This window comes from Rhinopithecus roxellana, chromosome 19 (genome assembly GCF_007565055.1).
Source record: "Rhinopithecus roxellana isolate Shanxi Qingling chromosome 19, ASM756505v1, whole genome shotgun sequence".
In the NCBI taxonomy this organism is placed as follows: Eukaryota; Metazoa; Chordata; class Mammalia; order Primates; family Cercopithecidae; genus Rhinopithecus; species Rhinopithecus roxellana.
The window spans coordinates 3851061-3873124 of NC_044567.1; the positions used below are offsets into that span (position 1 = coordinate 3851061).

General features: G+C 48.2%; 2 protein-coding genes across 4 annotated transcripts in view; both read left to right on the forward strand.

Moving 5' to 3' along the window:
* Positions 1 to 14854, forward strand: part of CWC25 (CWC25 spliceosome associated protein homolog) — a 31271-nt gene extending 16417 nt beyond the window's left edge. The window contains exons 3-10 of the mRNA XM_010379335.2: positions 661 to 897; positions 3641 to 3710; positions 5831 to 5958; positions 6660 to 6723; positions 8712 to 8923; positions 9296 to 9394; positions 13501 to 13662; positions 14183 to 14854. Coding sequence (XP_010377637.1) covers positions 661 to 897; positions 3641 to 3710; positions 5831 to 5958; positions 6660 to 6723; positions 8712 to 8923; positions 9296 to 9394; positions 13501 to 13662; positions 14183 to 14297 — 1087 coding nt within the window. The 3' untranslated portion in view covers positions 14298 to 14854. The remainder of the gene's footprint in view (positions 1 to 660; positions 898 to 3640; positions 3711 to 5830; positions 5959 to 6659; positions 6724 to 8711; positions 8924 to 9295; positions 9395 to 13500; positions 13663 to 14182) is intronic.
* A 1829-nt stretch (positions 14855 to 16683) lies between these two features.
* The window catches only part of PIP4K2B (phosphatidylinositol-5-phosphate 4-kinase type 2 beta), a 37001-nt gene continuing 31620 nt past the window's right edge, over positions 16684 to 22064 (forward strand). For 2 of the 3 annotated variants that reach the window (XM_010379336.2, XM_030922751.1), the window contains exon 1: positions 16761 to 17458. In XM_010379336.2, coding sequence (XP_010377638.1) covers positions 17300 to 17458 — 159 coding nt within the window. In that variant the 5' untranslated portion in view covers positions 16761 to 17299. Of the gene's footprint in view, positions 16737 to 16760; positions 17459 to 22064 lie in introns of those variants that run through there. The other variant, XM_030922752.1, reaches the window with a different exon arrangement.

Below are 22064 nucleotides of genomic sequence, written 5' to 3' on the forward strand. Positions count from 1 at the left end.
CACCACCATGCCTGGCTAATGTTTTGTATTTTTAGTAGAGACCGGGTTTTGTTATGTTGGCCAGGCTAGTGTCAAACTCCTGGCCTCAAGTGATCCGCCCGCTTCAGCCTCCCAAAGTGGTGGAATTACAGGCATGAGCCACTGAACGTGACCCACACTATTTCTTTCTTTTTTTTTTTTTTTTTTTTTGAGATGGAGTCTCGCTCTGTTGCTGAGGCTGGAGTGCAGTGGCGTGATCTCGGCTCACTGCAAGCTCCGCCTCCTGGATTCACGCCATTCTCCTGCCTCAGCCTCCTGAGTAGCTGGGACTACAAGGCGCCCGCCACCACGCCTGGCTAATTTTTTTGTATTTTTTAGTAGAGACAGAGTTTCACTGTGTTAGCCAGGATGGTCTCAATCTCCTGACCTCGTGATCTGCCCGCCTCTGCCTCCCAAAGTGCTGGGATTACAGGCATGAACACTGCACCCGGCCCTCGACCCACACTATTTTTTCATGCCGGCCACTGCCAAGGGTGCTGTGTTTATTGCATGGTAGGTGCCAGTAGAATGAATTCTCTGATCAGCTGTGGTTCTCTCTCCCTTGTGTTCAGGTTTTATGTGTAGGTTTGCGGAAGTCTGCTTTTTAAATAAATTGTGTTTCTTTTTCTTCCCTTGAACCAGGAAAAAAGAAGAAAAGTTGGACTGGATGTACCAGGGTCCTGGTGGGATGGTGAACCGTGATGAGTACCTGCTGGGGCGCCCCATTGACAAATATGTTTTTGAGAAGATGGAGGAGAAGGAGGCAGGCTGCTCTTCTGAAACAGGACTCCTCCCAGGCTCTATCTTTGCCCCATCAGGTGCCAATTCCCTTCTTGACATGGCCAGCAAGATCCGGGAGGACCCACTGTTCATCATCAGGTACTAATGGGGGGCTGGGAAGGTGGTTTGTTACAGATGCTTTGAGACCCTGCTAAGGCGATTGATTCTCTTGCTTTATAGTTTTCCCTTCGCTTTTATCTGCCATATAAATGATTTGTTTCCATTTGGGCTTCCTGATGCTGGGAAGGAGGCTCTAGTAAGTGTGCCTGCCTAACCTAGGCCATATGCAAAGATACTGGCCAATGCACCAGCCCAGCTCTATTCATTTACCTTTGGCCCTTAAACAAAAATAGGAGTCAGAAACAAGGTGAAAAAGGTTGTCACCTTCTTAGAAGCTTGGGAATATGTGTAGTGCTGGCCAAGTGGGTGAACAGGCCTTCTTACCTACCCACATTTCTTTTTTCAGGTGGGGAGGGGAAGGGAAGAAGAACCTTCAAAAAGAAACTTGCAAATCTTACTTGAAACCCTAGTATGTAATATTAGAGTTGCAGTTTGGGTGCTAAATGAAGATAGACTGTGCATATTATTATTTATTTTAGTTTAGTTTGCATTTTAATTCTAGTATGTAAGATTCAGCGTTTAAATGTTTATTTTTTATTTGCAGTTTTTTTTCTTTTCTTTTCTTTTTTTTTTTTTTTGAGACGGAGTCTCGCTCTGTTGCCCAGCCTGGAGTATAGTGGCGCAATCTCAGCTCACTGCAACCTCCACCTCCTGGGTTCAAGTGATTCTACCTGCCTCAGCCTCCCAAATAGTTGGGATTACAGGTGCCCACCACCACGTCCGGCTAATTTTTGTATTTTTATTAGAAATGGGGTTTTGCCATGTTGGCCAGGCTGGTCTCCAACTCCTGACTTCAGGTCATCCGCCCACCTCGGCCTCCCTAAGTGCTGGGATTACAGGCATGAGCCACCATATCTGGCCTATTTACAGTTTTTCTTTTGCAAATTCTCTTTAAAGTTATTTATCTTAACCATATCCTGGAATAAAACAAAAGAAAAAAAAGTTATTTATCAAAGATATTGTATAGGTTGCAAATTTTGTCCTTTTTTTTTTTTTTTTTTTTTTTTTTTGAGAAGGAGTCTCGCTCTGTCACCCAGGCTGGAGTGCAGTGGCCAGATCTCAGCTCACTGCAAACTCCGCCTCCCGGGTTTACGCCATTCTCCTGCCTCAGCCTCCCGAGTCGCTGGGACTACAGGCGCCCTCCACCTCGCCCGGCTAGTTTTTTTTTTGTATTTTTTTAGTAGAGACGGGGTTTCACCATGTTAGCCAGGATGGTCTCGATCTCCTGAGCTCGTGATCCGCCCGCCTCGGCCTCCCAAAGTGCTGGGATTACAGGCTTGAGCCACCGCGCCCGGCCTTTGTCCCTTTTTTTTAATGTCTTAGTTTATCATGGTAAAATATACGTAACATAGAATGTCCCATTTTTACCATTTTCATATGTACAGTTCAGTGTATTAAATACATTCACAGTGTTGCTGGGCGCGGTGGCTCGCACCTGTAATCCCAGCACTTTGGGAGGCCGAGGCGGGTGGATCACAAGGTCAGGAGATCGAGACCATCCTGGCTAACATGGTGAAACCCCGTCTCTACTAAAAATACAAAAAATTAGCCGGGCGTGGTGGCGGGCGCCTGTAGTCCCAGCTACTCGGGAGGCTGAGGCAGGAGAATGGTGTGAACCCGGGAGTCGGAGCTTGCAGTGAGCTGAGATTGCTGCCACTGCACTCCAGCCTGGGCAACAGAGCAAGACTCTGTCTCAAAATAAATAAATAAATACATTCACAGTGTTGGGCAACCATCACCACAGCCCGTCTCTAGAACTCTTTCACCATTCTGAATTGAAATTCTATACCTATCAAAAACAACTCACAGCTGGGTACAGTGGATCACACCTGTAATCCCAGCACTTAGCGAGGCTGAGACAGATGGATTGCTTGAGCCCAGGAAATTGAGATCAGCTTGAGCAACATGGTGAAACCCCATCTCTATAAGAAATACAAAAATTAGCTGGGCATGGTGGCGGGTGCCTATAGTCCCAGCTACTTGGGAAGCTAATGTGGCAGTATCACTTGAGCCCAGGTGGTCAAGGCTGCAGCGAGCCATGATCATGCCAGTGTACTGCAGCCTGGATGACTGAGCATGACTCTTTTTTTTTTTTTCCTGAGACAATCTCTTATATTTGGGGGAGATTTTTGGCTTTGACACCATCATGTAGTTATTTATTTATTTATTTATTTATTTTGAGACAGGGTCTCACTCTATCACCCAGACTGGAGTGCAATGGCAATGGCACAATCTCAGCTCACTGCAACCTCTGCCTCCTGGGTTTAAGTTATTCTCCCACCTCAGCCTCCCGAGTAGCCAGGACTGCAGGTGCGTGCTACCACACCCGGCTAATTTTTGTGGGTTTTCTTTTGTTAGAGATGAGGTTTCACCATGTTGGCGAGGCTGATCTTGAACTTCTGACCTCAAGTGATCCGCCTGCCTCAGCCTCCCAGAGTGTTGGGATTACAGGCGTGAGATGAGCCACTGCACCCAGCCCCATCATCATGTAGATTTTTGTTTTTTTTTTTGGAGACAAGAGTCTTGCTGTATCGCCCAGGCTGGAGGGCAGTGGCACGATCTTGGCTCACTGCAATCTCCGCCTCCCAGGTTCAAGCGATTCTCCTCACACAGTCTCCCGAGTAGCTGGGATTACAGGCGCGCACACCACCACACCCAGCTCATACTCCATAGAATTTGGAGAAAAGAAATAGTCATGGATTTTATAATTATCTCTATTTAGGAAGAAGGAGGAGGAGAAAAAACGAGAGGTATTAAATAATCCAGTGAAAATGAAGAAAATCAAAGAATTGGTAAGTAGTGTATCAGATAAGCACCAAGAGCATCTTTTAGCCATATAACGTGAGAACCTCTCTCCATTTACTCTCAACTTACCAGGGGGAAAACAGAATGGCCTCTAAAACTTTTGTCTTTTAGAGACCATTTCGTGGCTATTTTATGTAATCTTTTTCTTTTTTTGAGACGGAGTTTCAATCTCGTTGCCCAGGCTTGAGTGCAATGGCGCGATCTCGGCTCACTGCAACCTCCACTTCCTGGGTTCAAGTGATTCTCCTGCCTCAGCCTCCCTAGTAGCTGGGATTACAGGCATGGGCCACCACGCCCGGCTTATTTTGTATTTTTAGTAGAGATGGGGTTTCTTCATATTGGTCAGGCTGGTTATTTTATGTAATCTTTATTTATTAAGCTTAATTAAGCTTGATTTTGGTTGAAAGTCTTTTGGGTGGGAGAATGCACCATGTGATGTCATTTTTCCAGAAAAAGAGTGTGGGCTAAGCGTGTGGAAAGCATTACCATTCGGTGTGTTCAGGAGGTCGGAGGATGCCCTTGGTTATGGTATAAAGCTTCCAGGGGCCGGGCGTGGGTGGATCACCCGAGGTTGGGAGTTCAAGACCAGCCTGACCAACATGGAGAAACCCAGTCTCTGTTAAAAATACAAAATTAGCCGGGGTGGTGGCACATGCCTGTAATCCCAGCTACTGGGGAGGCTGAGGCAGGAGAATCGCTTGAACCCAGGAGACAGAGGTTGCAGTGAGCCAAGATATTGCCATTGCACTCTAGCCTGGGCAACAAGAGCAAAACTCTGTCTCAAAAAAAAAAAAAGAAAAGGCTTCTAGGGCCTACTTACTCACATGACATATTATGTAATTGTGTCTTGGATCAGTTGGTAAGGAAAATTAAAGCTTGACCTTGCAGTTCCTGACTGCTTTCAATGGAATGGGAGTTCCTTTGACACAGAATGGAAACTCCTAGGCAGTGGTTTTGGTGACTGTTTAAAAACACAAATTCTTAGTCTCACCTACCAGATACCAGTTCAGTAGTTGGGGTTGTTAGTGCACAGCCTGGGTTAAGACCCTTCCCCTGGTGTGTTGACAGGGAACCCCCATAATGTCCTGGACTTCTGTAGACCCAGAGGCATGGAGTCAGTCAGTTTGTGCATGAGCCACGCCCCTCAAAGGAGACTGACTGGGGTCTCAGTGATCTTTTTTTTTTTTTTTGGAGGTGGAGTCTCACTCTGTTGCCCAGGCTGGAGTGCAGTGGCGCGATCTCAGCTGACTGCAAGCTCCGCCTCCTGGGTTCACACCATTCTCCTGCCTCAGCCCCCCAAGTAGCTGGGACTACAGGTGCCTGCCACCAGGCCCAGCTAATTTTTTGTGTTTTTAGTAATGACGGTGTTTTACCGTGTTAGCCAGGGTGGTCTCGATCTCCTGACCTCGTGATCTGCCCACCTCGGCCTCCCAAAGTACTGGGATTACAGGTGTGAGCCACTGTGCCTGGGCTTTTTTTTTTTTCTTTTAATGAGATGGAGTCTCACTCTGTTGCCTAGGCTGCTAGAGTGCAGCGGTGCGATCTCGGCTCACTGCAACCTCTGCCTCCTGGGTTCAAGCGATTCTTCTGCCTCAGCCTCCCGAGTAGCTGGGACTACAAGCACACATCACCACACCCTGCTAATTTTTGTATTTTTAGTAGAGATGGGGTTTCGCCGTATTGGCCAGGCTGATCTTGAACTTCTGACCTTGTGATCCTCCCGCCTCAGCCTCCCAAAGTGCTGGGATTACAGGAGTGAGCCACCATGCCCAGCCAGTAATCCTTTTTTTTCTTTGAGACACAGTTTCACTCTCGCCCAGGCTGGAGTGCAGTGGCACAATCCCGGCCCACTACAACCTCTGCCTCCCGGTTCAGGTGATTCTTGTACCTCAGCCTCCTAAGTAGCCGGCATTACAGGTGCCCACCACCACACCCAGCTAATTTTTGTATTTTTAGTAGAGACGGGGTTTTGCCAGGTTGGCAAGGCTGATCTCGAACTCCGGATCTCAAGTGATGATCTGCTCGACTCGGCCTCCCAAAGTGCTGGGATTATAGGCACTGGCTGGTCTCAGTAATCTTGTGTGTTTGTGTTCTTGGCATTTTCCAGTTGCAAATGAGTCTGGAAAAAAAGGAGAAGAAGAAAAAGAAGGAGAAGAAAAAGAAGCACAAGAAACATAAGCACAGAAGCTCGAGTAGTGATCGTTCCAGCAGTGAGGATGAGCGTGGTGCAGGGAGGTGAGAATGTGGTGACTGGCCTCCCTTCTCTTTGATTCACTTGCTCATTCACTCATTCATTCCACAGACATGAACACCTGCCCTGTGCTGGGAGCTGCCAGGTACTGGGCATTCAGTGATGAACACTTGAACATTGGCCCCGTGCCCATAGAGCTTGCCATCTAATGCTAGAGTTCCTTGGAGATGCTAAATGTGAGTGGGTATCTCAGGCCATGCTGCTGGAGAGAGACCCTTAATCGAGCTGACTTTAGCCTAGTAGGTCTTAGGTAGGTCAGACATCCTGGGGGTGACTGTTTCATCTCAGCTTAGGATTCCTTCAAGACTGAAGTGGGCTTTATATAGGCTTTTTTTAATGGACTGGTGGCCCATGTGGTCCCATTCTGCGTGTCTTCCCGTGGGAGCAGTCAGCTCTGCCGCTGCTGAGTCACTATTCATCCCTGGAATAGCAGCATGAAGTGAGAGGAGAATGTGTTCAGGCGTTGGGGCTTAGAAGCAAGGCCCACAGTTTTTTACAGGAAAATTTGACTGTGCTGATGCATCTTTCGGCATAGACGGTTCAAATAGAGAAGCGTACTGCCAGGTAACAGCTGGGAGGCGGAAAGGTCACATTGGAAGCAAGAAGCATGGTTCAGCATAAGATACTTAAATTGGACTTATATGTATTTTCTTTTTCAATGACTGTGTGTATTTTAATCTCTTAGATCTCAGAAGAGGATGGCAAATTCCTCCCCTGTTTTGTCCAAAGTCCCTGGATATGGCTTACAGGTAGGGATGTGGGCTCCTTGAAAGGAGTGACTATAGGACTGTGGGATATGCCACTTGGACAATGTGGATAGCAGGGAGGTGGGCAGTGAAGCCTGGGCTGCTGGGAAACAGGTCCCTTCTTATCCCTGAGCATCTTCTCGTGGCTGACGACCCTCTGAGCAGAAAGACTAAACCACCAGTGGGGCATTGAGGCATTCTACCCATCCCTCTACAAATAATTTACATGAAATGCACATATTTTAAGTGTATAGGTGGTTTTTTTTTTTTAGACAGAATCTCGCTTGTCACTCAGGCTGGAGTACAGTGGCGTGATCTCGGCTCACTGCAACCTCTGCCTCCTGGGTTCAAGCTATTCTCCTGCCTTAGCCTCCCGAGTAGCTGGGATTACAGATGCCCACCACCATGCCCAGCTAATTTTTGTATTTTTAGTAGAGTCAGGGTTTTCCATGTTGGCCAGGATGGTCTTGAACTCCTGACCTCAGGTGATCCCCCCGCCTTGGTCTCCCAAAGTGCTGGGATTACAGGAGTGAGCCACCGTGCCTCGCCTAAGTGTATAGGTTGATGATTTTTGACAAACATAAATCGGCTGTTTTTTTTTTTTTTTTTTTTGAGTAGCAGAGCATCATTATTTTGCCCAGGCTGGTCTCGAACTCCTGAGCTTAAGCAGTCTTCTGAGTAGCTGGAAGGGCAAGCTCAAGGCACCTGGCTTGCCTTCTGTATTTCTGTATTTTTGTGTTTTTTTTTGAGATGGAGTTTCACTCTTCTTGCCCAGGCTAGAGTGCGATGGCACGATCTCAGCTCACTGCAACCTCGACCTCCCGGGTTCAAGTGATTTTCCTGCCTCAGCCTCCCGAGTCGCTGGGATTACAGGCATGCGCCACCACACCCAGCTGATTTTGTATTTTTAGTAGAGACGGGGTTTCTCCATGTCGCCCAGGCTGGAGTGCAGTGGGGCAATCTCAGCTCATTGCAACATCTGCCTCCCGGGTTCAAGCGATTGTCCTGAGTAGCTGGGATTACAGGTGCCCACCACCACACCTGGCTAATTTTTGTATTTTTAGTAGAGACGGGGTTTCTCCATGTTGGTCAGGCTGGTCTCAAACTCCTGGCTTCAAGCTGTCTGCCCGCCTCAGCCTCCCAAAGTTCTGGGATCACAGGCGTGAGCCACTGCGCCCGGCCTCGTATTTCTGTATTTTTAACTTTAGGTCCTGTCCTCCATGCTTCTGTGTCTTGCTCTTCCTTAACCTATAGTGAAGACCCAAGCCAGGTATATTCTTTTCTTTTTTTTTTTTTGAGAGGGAGTCTCGCTCTGTCGCCCAGGCTGGAGCTACCATATCCAACTAATTTTTAAATATTTTGTAGAGACAGGGTCTCACTAGTTGCTCTGAGTGGTGTCTAAAACTCTTGATCTCAGGCAGTCCTCCTGCCTCCATCTCCCAAAGTGTTGGGATTAAAGGTTTGAGTAACTGCACCTGGCTGACTGAAGGAGATTCTTTTAGGGGATTCTGCAGATAACTAAGTTTATACAGTTCCCTGTGATAATTCTATGTGATGATATTGGTGTACCCAGTGAGCTCCTTACATCTCCTGTAACAGGAGCCTAGTAACATCTCCTGTTTCACTGCCTTTTCTTTTTTTCTTTTGAGACGGAGTCTTGCTCTGTCGCCCAGACTAGAGTGCAGTGGCGCGATCTCGACTCACTGCAACCTGTGCCTCCCGGGTTTGAGCAATTCTCTTGCCTCAGCCTCCCGAGTAGCTGGTATTACAGGTGCCCACAGTCATGCCCGGCTAATTTTTGTATTTTTAGTAAAGATGGGGTTTCACCATGTTGGCCAGGCTGGTCTCAAACTCCTGACCTCAGGTGATCCACCTGCCTAGGCCTCCCAAAGTGCTGGGATTACAGACGTGAGCCACCGTGCCTGGCTGCATTTTCTCCTGAATCGCTGGATTTTCCATGTGAATAATTTCTCTTTTCCTTAATGACGTAGGTCAGGAACTCTGACCGTAACCAGGGTCTTCAGGGTCCTCTGACAGCCGAGCAAAAGAGAGGGCATGGGATGAAGAACCATTCCAGATCCAGAAGCTCCTCCTACTCACCCCCCAGACATGCCAGCAAGAAGAGCACCAGGGAAGCAGGGTCCCGGGATAGGAGGTCTCGATCCCCGGGCAGAAGGTCATGGTCCCCAAGGCCCAGCAAACCGTGAGTGTGGGATTCACTGGGAAATAACCTATGACTGTGGGGGCATGGTCCCAGCAGGCATTTGCTTTTGCTTTTGGAGATGTCCATCCATCGACTTTCCCAAATGTCTTTGCTTTGGTATTTCCTTTATATCATTTGTCTCCACCTCAATGTAAAGCTCAGGCATCCAAAGCTACATATTTGTAGGTGTATACTGTGCTTTGGGAGCTCTGGGGTGAGTCTGACATCAAACCCTATACTTTTATTTTTCTCATACTTGTGCCCTCTGCTTAGATTATACCTCTAAGACCATTAGCTCATCTTGCATTGTTTGAGAGATTCAATGTAAGCCCCTGGATTAAAAAGGCTTTTTCCTCTCTGTGTCTGTTACAGGCACAACTCTAAGGTGAATAGGAGAGAGACAGGCCAAACTAGGAGCCCATCACCTAAAAAAGAGGTCTACCAAAGGCGACATGCTCCTGGATATACCAGGTGAGTCAGGAGCCTAGTTGATTAACTTCACATTCTGCAGGCCTGAATCTAGTAGGGGTCCAAACCAGGGCAAATGGATAATCCATCATTACCTTTTCGACAAACCAACTTTTATTTATCTTGTCAGCCTGTAAGGGTCTGCGTCCCCTACCTCTAGCCATGTGGGGCACATTGAAAGGACAAGGTAAGGCCGGGCGCGGTGGCTCACGCCTGTCATCCCAGCAGTTTGGGAGGCTGAGGCGGGTGGATCACCTGAGGTCGGGAGTTCGAGATCATCCTGACCAACATGGTGAAACCCCATCTCTACTAAAAATATAAAATTAGTTGGTCATGGTGGCGCATGCCTGTAATCCCAGCTATTTGGGAGGCTGAGACAGGAGAATTGCTTGAACCCAGGTATCGGAGGTTACAGCGAGCCGAGATCGCACCACTGCACACCAGCCCAGGCGACGTCGTCTCCAAAAAAAAGAAAAAAAACAATCTTAACGAAAACCAAGCCAGACACAGCGGTCCATGCTTGTAATCCCAGCACTTTGGGAGGCTAAGGCAAGGAGGATCATTTAAGGTCAAGGGATTAAGGTTGCAGTGAGCTATGATCAAGCCACTGCAGTTTTGCTTGGGTGATAGAGCAAGACCCTGTCTCTTAAATTACAAAAAAAAAAAAAACCCTCAATTATTCTTGCTGGGTGTGGTGGCTCATACCTGTAATCCCAGCAGTTTGAGAGGCCAAGGCAGGAGGATCACTTGAGGCCAGGAGTTCCAGACCAGTCTGAGCAACATAGTAAGACACTATCTCTACAAAAAATTATTTTAAAAACATTTAAAAAAACAAAAGCTAGTTCTTTGCCCTGCCTGATCCCACTTTCAGTGATGCTACCCAGAGGCAACTACTTTCAGCTTTTTCAGTAGTTTCTTTTCATACTACGTATTCCTAAAAATACAAATATGTTGCTGCCTCTTCATCCATCAATTTTAGATACTAGATATTTCTTTTTTCTTTTCTTTTCTTTTTTTTTTTGAGACAGCATCTCGCTCTATCTCCCAGGCTGGAGTGGTGCAGTGCTACAATCTTGGCTCACTACAACTTCTGCCTCCTGGGTTCAAGTGATTCTTCTGTCCCAGCCTCCCTAGTAGCTGGCACTACAGGCGCACAGTGCCATGCCCAGCTATTTTTTTGTTTTTTTTTTTTGAGATGGAGTTTCACTCTTGTTGCTGACGCTGGAGTACAATGACCCAATCTCGGCTCACCACATCCTCTGCCTCCTGGGCCCAAGTGATTCTCCCGCCTCAGCCTCCTAAGTAGCTGGGATTACAGGCATGGGCCACCACGCCCAGCTAAGTTTTGTATTTTTAGTAGAGACGGGCTTTCTCCATGTTGGTCAGGCTGGTCTCGAACTCCCAACCTCAGGTGATCTGCCTGCCTTGGCCTCCCAGAGTGCTGGGATTACAGGCATGAGCCACCATGCCCAGCCTTTTTTTTTGAGATGGAGTCTCGCTCTATTGCCCAGGCTGCAGTGCAGTGGCATGATCTTGGCTCACTGCAACCTCTGCCTCCTGGGTTCCAGCGATTCTCCTGCCTCAGCCTCTTGAGTAGCTGGGACTACAGGCACATGCCACCACGCCCAGCTAATTTTTGTATTTTTTAGTAGAGACGAGGTTTTACCATATTGGTCAGGCTGGTCTTGAACTCTTGACATCAGGTGATCTGCCCGCTGCGGCCTCCCGAAGTGTTGGGTTTACAGGCATGAGCCACAGCACCTGACCCTAATTTTTGTATTTTTAGTATATATGGGGTTTCAACGTGTTGCTCAGGCTGGTCTCGAACTCCTGAGCTCAGGCAATCCACCTGCCTTGGTCTCCCAAAGTGTTAGGATTACAGGTGTGAGCCACCGCACCCGGCCAGATCTTAGATATATTCTTACTATTTTATTTTTTTATTTTATTTTATTTTTTTGAGACGGAGTGTCACTCTGTTGCCCAGGCTGGAGTGCAGTGGTGCGATCTTGGCTAACTGCGAGCTCCACCTCCCAGGTTCACGCCATTCTCCTGCCCCAGCCTCCCGAGTAGCTGGGACTACAGGTGCCCGCCACCACGCCCAGTTAATTTTTTGTATTTTTAGTAGAGACAGGGGTTTCACTGTGTTAGCCAGGATGGTCTTGATTTCCTGACCTTGTGATCTGCCTGCCTTGGCCTCCCAAAGTGCTAGGATTACAGGCGTGAGCCACCATGCCCAGCCCAGATATTTTCTTACTGGTGTAGTAAATAATCTCTTAGTGTAAATGAGCTTTCATACACTCCTAGTCCCATGTTTCTTCTATCCCTATCTTTTCAGTATGGTTATTTCAGAATTTTTGGTTCAATCAGTATGTGGATTCATACTTGTATGATATATAAATATTGTTTACTGATACTTTTCATTCCTAAGCCAAGCAGAATACGGAGGTTACATTTCCTTTCTTGTATGATGTGTGTATTTTTTCCTAGTGTCAGTATTTGCTTCCTACAATCTAAACCATGTCTTTGAGTCCTAGGAAATCTTCTTGTATTATTTCTTTGATAACTTCTTTATTCTCCCTACAAAGTCTTACTCTGTTGCCTAGGTTGGAGTGCATTGGGGCGATCATGGCTCACTGCAGCCTCAAACTCCTGGGTTCAACTGATCCCCCTACCTCAGCCTTCCAATTAGTTGGGGGTACAAGGGTATGCCACCATGCCCAGCTAATTAAAAAAAAATTTTTTTTTTTTTTTTAGCAGAGATGGGAGGTCTCACTTTGTTACCTAGGCTGGTCTCAAACTCTTGGACTCAAGCAATCGTCCTGCCTAAGCCTCCCAAAGTGCTGGGATTACGGGCTAGAGCCACTATGCCTGGCAGTCGTTTTCGTTTTTTTTTTTTTTTTTTTTTTTGGTCTCCTACTCTCATTTGAATGCGCTAATATCTTTCATTTATTATCTCTGAAGCAGATTTATTTATTTATTTATTATTATTATTTTTTGAGATGGAGTCTCGCTCTGTCGCCCAGGCTGGAGTGCAGTGGTGCCATCTCGGCTCACTGCAACCTCCGCCTCCTGGGTTCATGCCATTCTCCTGCCTCAGCCTCCCGACTAGCTGGGACTATAGGCGCTCGCCACTACGCCCGGCTAATTTTTTGTATTCTTTAGTAGAGACGGGGGTGTCACTGTGTTAGCCAGGATGGTCTCGATCTCCTGACCTCGTAATCCACCCGCCTCGGCCTCCCAAAGTGCTGGGATTACAGGCGTGAGCCACCGCGCCCGGCCTCTGAAGCAGATTTTTAATAGTAAATTGTTTTTTGTTTGGAGGGTTTTTTTTTTTTTTTTTGAGACAGAATCTCGCTCTGTCGCCCAGGCTGGAGTGCAGTGGTGCGATCTTGGCTCACTGCAACCTCTGCCTCCAAGGTTCGAGTGATTCTCCTGCCTCAGTCTCCCAAGTAGCTGGGATTACAGGTACACACTACCACACCTGGCTTATTTTTGTAATTTTAGTAGAAACAGGGTTTCCCCACATTGGCCAGGCTGGTCTCGAACTCCTGACATCAGGTGATCTGCCTGCCTCGGCCTCCCAAAGTGCTGGGATTATAGGCATGAGCCACCAGGCCTGGCCCTATTTATTATTTTCTGAGACTTAAGTTATTCCTTCAACTTCTGGCTTCTAGCTTAGTCCTAAAGTAGTGTACTCACGGGCTGTGTCATGAATTTCTAGTCTCCAATGGGTAGTTAGCTGGTAGATATTAACAGTTACATGGATAACCTAGACTTCTGTTCTTTGGTAAATTGTTGAGCAAACCATTGGGATATAACTGCTACAGGTTTAGGTTCCTGATGAGTTCCCAATTTATTTCATATTTCATGTTTCAGAATAATCACTCTAGAGATTACTGAGTGAGATTATGGAATACTTTACTAAAAGCCTTTGAAATTTGGATGAAACTTCCTGACCAGGATGTTAGAAGGAAACTCAGGCTGGCCTTGCACTTGGAGAGAGCAGTGAACTGGAGAGCTTGGGGTGCTACCTGGCTTCTGTGCTTCTTGTGCTACTTCTGTTTTTTTTGCTGGGAGAGACCTGATCGGATGGTTTCTGTGCTCAACAGAAAACTCTCCGCAGAGGAATTAGAGCGAAAACGGCAAGAGATGATGGAAAACGCCAAATGGCGGGAGGAGGAGAGACTGAACATCCTCAAGAGGCACGCTAAAGATGAGGAACGGGAGCAGAGGCTGGAGAAGCTGGACTCCCGGGATGGGAAGTTCATCCAGTGAGTGCATCTTCTTCCTGCCGGGGGCTTTCATGGGGAAGGTCTTAAGATGGCAGGCTGGCAGGTGGTTCATGTTCCAGTGTTTCTGTGTTTGCACATGGAGCCCAGCCTTGTGCAACGAGGCTGCTAGTTACAGGTATTGTAACCTTGGCTGCTGCTCCTCGTGTCTGACCACACAGTGGGATGTTTTTCATTTGAGGGGAGGAAAAGTGAATTTGGTATTTTCTAAATCATTGAAATTCCTAGACCTTCCTTTTAAATAAGAACTCATGGCCCAGGAAGCCTTTTTCCAATGAGGCTTTGACTTATTTTCCAAAATAGATACATTTTCCCTCATGGACACTGGTTTAAAAACATTTGGTTCCAGGTGGACTCACTCAAAAGTTATCTATGGGGGCTTAAAAGAGGTTGTGTTTTTACAGCTGCTCTATGGCTAACAACCCATTTCCTCTGAAACTGCCAGAATAGTTGACCGATTGAAAATGTTTTTGATTTCCATTTGCCTGTCTTCTCTTCCTAGCCGCATGAAGCTGGAGAGTGCATCTACTTCCTCTCTGGAGGATCGGGTGAAGCGGAATATCTACTCTCTACAGAGAACTTCGCTAGCTCTGGAGAAGAACTTTATGAAAAGATGAAAACTGTCCCCTCTCTTATTGGTTTTCCTGCATTTGCCAGGGAAGCTGCTGACCCCTTAATTCTCTTTATAAGAGTTCGAATGACTTCTTTCACAGATACCAAACCACCACTGTTCAAAGTGACCCTGCTCCATCGAGTCCTGGAACAGCTCGCTTCCTTTGCAAGCTACTGTGACTTGCTTTGTGCGACACTCAGTAACTTTGGGTTTTGACTCTTTAATGGGTGGGCACTGGACCATCTTGGTGGGAGTGCTTATGCCGCTCTGGAAGGCTGTTCCCTGGGGTTGTGATGTTTATCATGCCGCTTCCTTCTTACCTGTGCCAACAGATCTATTTCACTGCCTCAGTGTACACCAGACCCCTTCAGAAACCTCTCTGGTGTCACCCAGATAGATTATGCTTACTGAGACAAATGAACGTTTACTTGATTCAGAAGATAATGTTGCCGGGCACGGTGGCTCACGCCTGTAATCCCAGCACTTTGGGAGGTCGAGGCAGGTGGATCACGAGGTCAGGAGATCAGGACCATCCTGGCTAACATGGTGAAACTCCATCTCTACTAAAAATACAAAAAACTAGCTAGACATGGTGGCAGACGCCTATAGTACCAGCTACTCAGGAGGCTGAGGCAGGAGAATGGCGTGAACCCGGGAGGCAGAGCTTGCAGTGAGCCGAGCTCGCGCCACTGCACTCCAGCCTGGGCAACAGAGCGCGACTTTGTCTCAAAAAAAAAAAAAATTTTTTTAAAAAAAGAAGATAGGCCGGGCACGGTGGCTCAAGCCTGTAATCCCAGCACTTTGGGAGGCCGAGACGGGCGGATCACGAGGTCAGGAGATCGAGACCATCCTGGCTAACACGGTGAAACCCCGTCTCTACTAAAAATACAAAAACTAGCCGGGCGAGGTGGCGGGCGCCTGTAGTCCCAGCTACTCGGGAGGCTGAGGCAGGAGAATGGCGTGAACCCGGGAGGCGGAGCTTGCAGTGAGCTGAGATCTGGCCACTGCACTCCAGTCCGGGCGACAGAGCGAGACTCCGCCTCAAAAAAAAAAAAAAAAAAAAAAAAAAAAGAAGATAATGTGACAGAATGATGTCAGGTTAGGTCAAAGCCAAGGGAGTGACAGAATCTGGAAAATCAAATAATACAAACAGCCCTAAATGAACTGTTAACTATTTGATCTTTGGATGTAAAAGTGTAATGTGTATATGTACAAATGTATAATTTTACATGCTTTTAAAAAAGGTTAGCTTTGTGAAAATACCTTGTTTGGTCAGTGACTTTACTGGGTAATAGAACCACATTGAACCTTGATGGCAAGTAATAAAACAAGGCAGGCCAGCTCGTTTTTCTCTCTGAATCTGGCTGATTTTGGAGGAGCCTGGGTTTTTCGACAGGATCTGGAGTATCTATTCTTTTCCACTGCTTGCAGTCTCCAATGTAGGCAGTGTAAACGTATAGTAAAATGATTTTAGGAGTCAGAACCAAATTGCCAATATGCTCCATGGCTCCTAAAGGAAAATAAAATGGAAGGTTTTTATTTCACAGCTTCATTTCTTACCGTGTAAGAAATGAAGATTACAATTACAGATTTTCAGGAGTTGTTTGCTAGTCTCTTTCAGTCAGGTACTAAAAAAATAAAAAAAAAACCTCAAGGGGCCACTCTTCTATCTCACTCCTTTTCCCTTCTCTATTCTTTCACCAGAAGCCCTCATTTGACCAATGAACTCCTAGGCCCTCTTGACCCGCACATTAGCTGGGCGATTTCCTTGTTCTGCTGATTCCTAATTCTGCTTAAAATGTATTTGGATTTCTGTTTTTGAACACTTATGATGCCAGGCACTGTAATGCTTGAAACCCGATCTTTCCCTAGAGAATGTAACATACGTTTTTTCATTTAATCACTTCATCATGCTTCCTTATGCCGGGGTTAATGATGTTTATTTTACTAATTGGCAATAAAGGCCACATTTATTTTTGTAACTGTTTAAAGAGCGACCACCTGTGGAGTACCGTATTTACGAATTTCCATACAGAAAGAACAACGTTGACCTGTGATTTGTGTCGAATATATGGAGATCCCTCATCCGAGAATTATGTAACAAAGTGTGGGGCAGTTTACTCAAAGATTTTACGAAATGAGCCAGAGTAAGATGATTAGTGGGATAGGTGTCTGAAAGTGCTGGCGGTCTCTGAGCTCTGTGGGACCCTTTGCGGGGAGACCAGGCAGCAGGTGGGTGGGCGCGGGGCCCATTCATAAAAACCAGTGTTCCCGACCTGCTTCTCATTGGCCCTGGCGGAAAGGGGCGTGCCCCGCGGGTGGAGCCCGCCCGGGACCCAGAGGAGTGGGTAGATCCACGCTTGGGTGGAGCGAGGGGGCGTTCCTTGGCTTTCCAGGCTGGACTTCCTAGGCTGCGTCCCTCCTCTCCCCCGGGGTGGGCATGGTACGTCCCGCCCTCCTCGCATTCCCGCCCCTCCTTCCTTTCCGGAGCGGTGGCGTCGCCGCCATCTTGGCATTCGGGTTGAGGGAAAGAGCCAAACCCTGGCGTTGGGGGGCCCAGGCGGGGAGCCCCTCCCGCGGTCCACAGCGACGCCTGCCCAGCCTCCTCCTCTTCCCGCTCCGGCGCGGGGCCCCGAGGCGTTCAGAGGCCAGGAGGGTTTCTGTCAGGCCCGGGGAGGAGGGGCGGGCGGGGCGGCCGCTGCCTCCCCGGGACGGGCCGTACCACGCGGGCGGGGAGGACGGGGCCAGGGGACCGCAGGGCGGCTGAACCGCCTGGGGGCGGGGTGCGGAGCGGGCCGGCCGGCTCCCCGGGGCGGGGCGGGAGGGCGGGGCGTGGGGCGGACGGAACCACCGGGGCGGGGTGGGGAGGTAACGGGACGGGCGCGACCATGGTGCGGTAAGGGAGCAGGGGTGGGGATCGGTCCGGGGGAGGCCTGAGGCCGCTGGCTTGTGCGCTGTCTCCACCGCCCCCCTTTCGCCGCCGCCGCCGCCGCCGCCGCCCCGGGCATGTCGTCTAACTGCACCAGCACCACGGCGGTGGCGGTGGCGCCGCTCAGCGCCAGCAAGACCAAGACCAAGAAGAAGCATTTCGTGTGCCAGAAAGTGAAGCTATTCCGGGCCAGCGAGCCGATCCTCAGCGTCCTGATGTGGGGGGTGAACCACACGGTAACCAGCTCCTGCGCGTCCCTCTGAGCGCGGTCCCGCGCGCTCCCACGCCCCCCGCAGCCCTGGGCCCTTGCCCCCCAGGCCCTGCCGGTGACTCTTGCTACCCTTCGCCAAGCCACTTGCACGCCCACCCCACCCTTGCACGCCGTTCGGCCCCGTGTGCACTCCCCGCACGCCACGCGAGGCCTGGTGTCTCTGTGGTCTGCCGTCGCCACCTCCCCTTCCCTCCAGCCCCTCTGGCTTCCTGCGTGTGGCGTGCTCGCTTGGGGCAGCCCTGGAGCGCAAAGACAAGGCCTGGGTGCAGTGGAGTCGCTTTCATCCCTGCACCTTCTCCTCTTCCCCCCTCACCCTATTTGTTACATGTATATTTCCTCCTTGTTCCTTATAGCCGGCTGCCAGCTCTGTCAAGTAGCCCTCTGTCAGACCCCAGAAAGAGTCTGCCCAAATAGCCCTCTCTTTCTGATCGTTTGTTGTGGCTGCTCAAATTTTGCTATCCTCCAGGCCTCCTTACCCTTGAATGTAGAACTCCACCCTGGGTTTCCTTTTTTTTTTCTCTTAAACAAGATGTATGAACTGGAGAAGCTTAGGCTTCCTTGAAGCAGACACTTTACCCAGTTGTCTCCGGGTTAGGGAGAAGAGAGAATGGCCATTAACGATTTGAGAGAAGAGGATGCCTGGTTATAAGGAGGGACTATTCATAGTAGAAATAATATGACTTCCCATAGTTTTTGAAGGTGATCATTTCAGAGATGTTGACTTATCTGTTGTGTGGCTGCAAGGGTGGGATGATGCATAGTGATTATGGCCCTAGATAGGAGAGATCGGTCCCCTGGGTCCTTAGGGTGCTTTGAGATTGTTCAACAGCCCCTGCCAGGAAGTTGGATGCTGACAGTGTTTGAGCTGGAAGACTGTTTATATGGTGTTTGTTCAGGGTTTTTCTTCTCCCTTTTCCAACCACTTGCTCTTTGCCTTCTGACCATTTCTTTATGACTCCCCACACTAGGAATGAGCAAAGGAAGTGAAAGGACCCGAAACACCAACTTCACTAACTAGAATTTTGGAATAAGGAGGATCAAGCTTGGGTTTCCTGTGGATTTCAGTTCTTTAGGTTCACTTGTGAGTGCTTGAAATTGCTCACAAGACCAAGTGATGACAAAGAGGGCCAGCAAGACTTTACATTGCTTTGGCAGAGAAGCTGAAGGTGCCTTTGGGTGGAGACGGATGAACCGTAATCTGAGCTAGGGTTTTAGATCTTGACCTGTCATTTAGAAAAGTGCACGTGTAAATTGAGGTCTTTGTGGTTTCTTGGTCTTGGGCAGGTTACTGTTTTCACTGTCATCTCTGATGTTAGTGAGGGTCCTGCCAGGATAGGGAGTACCAGTGGTATAGTGCCCAGACCTCTAGGAGCTGCTTCGGGCCAACAATCCAGCCCAGTTTGGTACTCGGTCTTCCTGCTGCCCCAGGGGTTATCTGACAGCATTTCTAGGGAAACTGGGTGATCAGAATATGAACCCCATGTCCCTTTCTGGAAGTCACTCCTTGATTTTGTTCTGCATCCTGCTTCTCACTCTACCAGGCCTCTCTTTGCCAGTTCTGTTTCTCACAGAAAGCAACCCGTCTGTAGAGAACTGGTAGAGGCCTGAGAGTCCGGAGTATTACAGCTAGCCAAAGGAACCTCGAGTCCCTTATTTTACACATGAAGAAAAGGAGGCCTCAGGTGGAGGATTAGCTTGCCTGTGGTCACAGCAAGAGATGCCGCTCATTGTCTAGCACCATGGGACTGTATCAGCCAAGGGTGGTGCCTGAGTGGCTGGTCTTGTTTTCTTTGCCTCCTGTTGCTTTTCGTCTCTCTCAGCCAAGTCTCAGGATAGATGGGAAGTTACAGTCTGGTTAGAGAAGGTGAGTGTATGCTCTGGGTTATGTGCCTATGCATGTCAGGTCCTGGGAGTGTGTGTGATGCATGGTGTTCCGATAGGCAGGCATGAGTCTGTCCAGATGTGGATATGAAGCTTCTCAATAGCTGATGGTTAGGTATCTGTGAGTCTTACTCTCTTGGACAAAGTGGTCATCTTTTTTTCTTTTCTAACTTTAAGTTGAAAGTTTGTTTGAGGGGCTAGTTGGAAGGGCATTGACTTTAAGCAAGATCTGTGCTGCTGGACATAATGAACAGGCACCTCATGGGAACTTCCCACCACTGCCCTGGACAGGCTACGCTTCAGAGGCCAGTTAGTCCTAAGTTTTACTGCTTCATCCTGGTCTGCAGTAAGGTCTAGAACTTCAGTGTCACCATTTGGAAACTGGAGACATCTGCCTAGAAGAAGAGTGTAATCTTGCACTTGTCTAAGGGATCAGGACCACATTGCCGTCGGTGGACTGCTGCACTTTTTTGGAGATTTCCTCCCTTCAAGAAAAGCCTACTTTGTAACATTTTGTCATCTGAGATTTCAGATACTGCCTTTTCTTTAGTTTCTCACCTGTTTAGGCATGCTAGTAGTCTGTGGCTAATGGTGTATCAGATAGGAACGATGGATATGTCTTTTTTTTTTTTTTTTTTTTTTTGAGACGGAGTCTCGCTCTGTCACCCAGGCTGGAGTGCAGTGGCCGGATCTCAGCTCACTGCAAGCTCCGCCTCCCGGGTTCCCGCCATTCTCCTGCCTCAGCCTCCCGAGTAGCTGGGACTACAGGTGCCCGCCACCTCGCCCGGCTAGTTTTTTGTATTATTTTTAGTAGAGACGGAGTTTCACCGTGTTAGCCAGGATGGTCTCGATCTCCTGACCTCGTGATCCGCCCGTCTCGGCCTCCCAAAGTGCTGGGATTACAGGCTTGAGCCACTGCGCCCGGCCTGATGGATATGTCTTTACAGCAAAAGTTAGTTACCCTTTCATGAGGCGATGGTTTACTTCTAGGTGGAAAAAGAGAGGACTTTGAACTTGGTGTTATCACAGGAGCTGCTCTCATGGACGAGAGCCCATGGATTTTGTGGAGGAAGAATGTGTAGGAAACAAGGAGAAAAATCAGAAGGCTTTGCACCTGTCAGGAAAGAACTAGTGAAGAGCGAAAACCAGTGTTTTAGTGGATGAAATACAGTTCCGAGGGTTTGGAATTAGGGAAGAGATGGCCTCAGAGAGGAGCATGGAGACCATGGGAGGTAGACCTGGCTTGATACTTGTTGGCCATTTTAAGAACCAGGTATGTGTGAAGCCTTACCATGGAGATCAGAGGAGCAGGAGCAGTTGATGGTAATTCTGTATTTAACCATTTGAGAATCTGTCAAACTGTTCTCTAAAGTGGCTGTACCATTTTACATGTCTACCAGCAGTGTATAAGATTTCCGGTATCTCTGCATCCTTGTCAACACTTGTTATTGTCTTTTTAAAGACATTAAAGTCATTCTGTTGGGTGTGAATTGGTATCACATTGTAATTTTTTTTTTTTTTTTCGAGACAGTCTCACTCTGTCGCCTAGGCTGGAGTGCAGTAGTGCGATCTCGGCTCACCGCAACCTCCGCCTCCTGGGTTTAAGCAATTCTCCTGCTTCAGCCTCCTCAGTAGCTGGGATTACAGGCGCCTGCCACCATGCCCGGCTAATTTTTGTATTTTAGTAGAGACGAGGTTTCACCACGTTGGCCAGGCTGCTCTCAAACTCCTGACCTCAGGTGATCCACCTGCCTCAGCCTCCCAAAGTGCTGGGATTACAGGCATGAGTCACTGCACCCAGCCTCATTGTGACTTTGATTGGCATTTCTGTAATAGCTAATGATGTTGAGCATCTTTTCATGTACTTATTGGCTATTTATACATATTCTTTTCTTTGTTTTTTTCCTTGAGACAGTCTTGCTCTGTCACCCAGGCTGGAGTTTAGTGCCACGATCTCGGTTCACTGTAACCTCCGCCTCCTGGGTTCAAGCGATTCTCCTGCCTCAGCCTCTTGAGTACCTGGGATTACAGGTGCCCGCCACCACGCCCAGCTAACTTGTGTATTCTTAGCAGATACGGGGTTTCACCATGTTGGCCAGGCTGGTCTCAAACTACTGACCTCAGGTGATCCACCTGCCTTGGCTTCCCGGAGTGCTGGGATTACAGTTGTGCGCCGCCCTGCCCGGCCTGTATGTTTTCTTTTTGTTGTTGTTGTAGAGACAGGGTCTCACTTTGTTGCCCAGGCTGGTCCTGAACTCCTGGCCTCAAGTGGTCCTCTTGCCTTGGCCTCCAAAAGGACTGGGATTACAGGCATGAGCCACCATCCCCAGCCTTCACTGGTATCTTTTCTTTGGAAATTGTCTATTAAATTCTTTGCCCATTTACAAAAATATTTTTGCCCATTATTAAATTGGGTTGTCTTCTTCTTATTGCATTATAAGAATTCCTTTTATATTCTAGATACAGGTCCCTTATCATATATATGATTTGCAAATATTTTATCCCATTCATTGAGTTGTCTTTTTCATTTTTCTTTTTTTTTTTTTTTTGAGATAGAGTTTTTGCTCTGTCGCCCTGGCTGAAGTGCAGTGGCGCAATCTTGGCTCACTGCAACCTCGGCTTCCCAGGTTCAAGCAATTCTCCTGCCTCAGCCTTCTGAGTAGCTGGGATTGCAGGGACCCGCCACCACA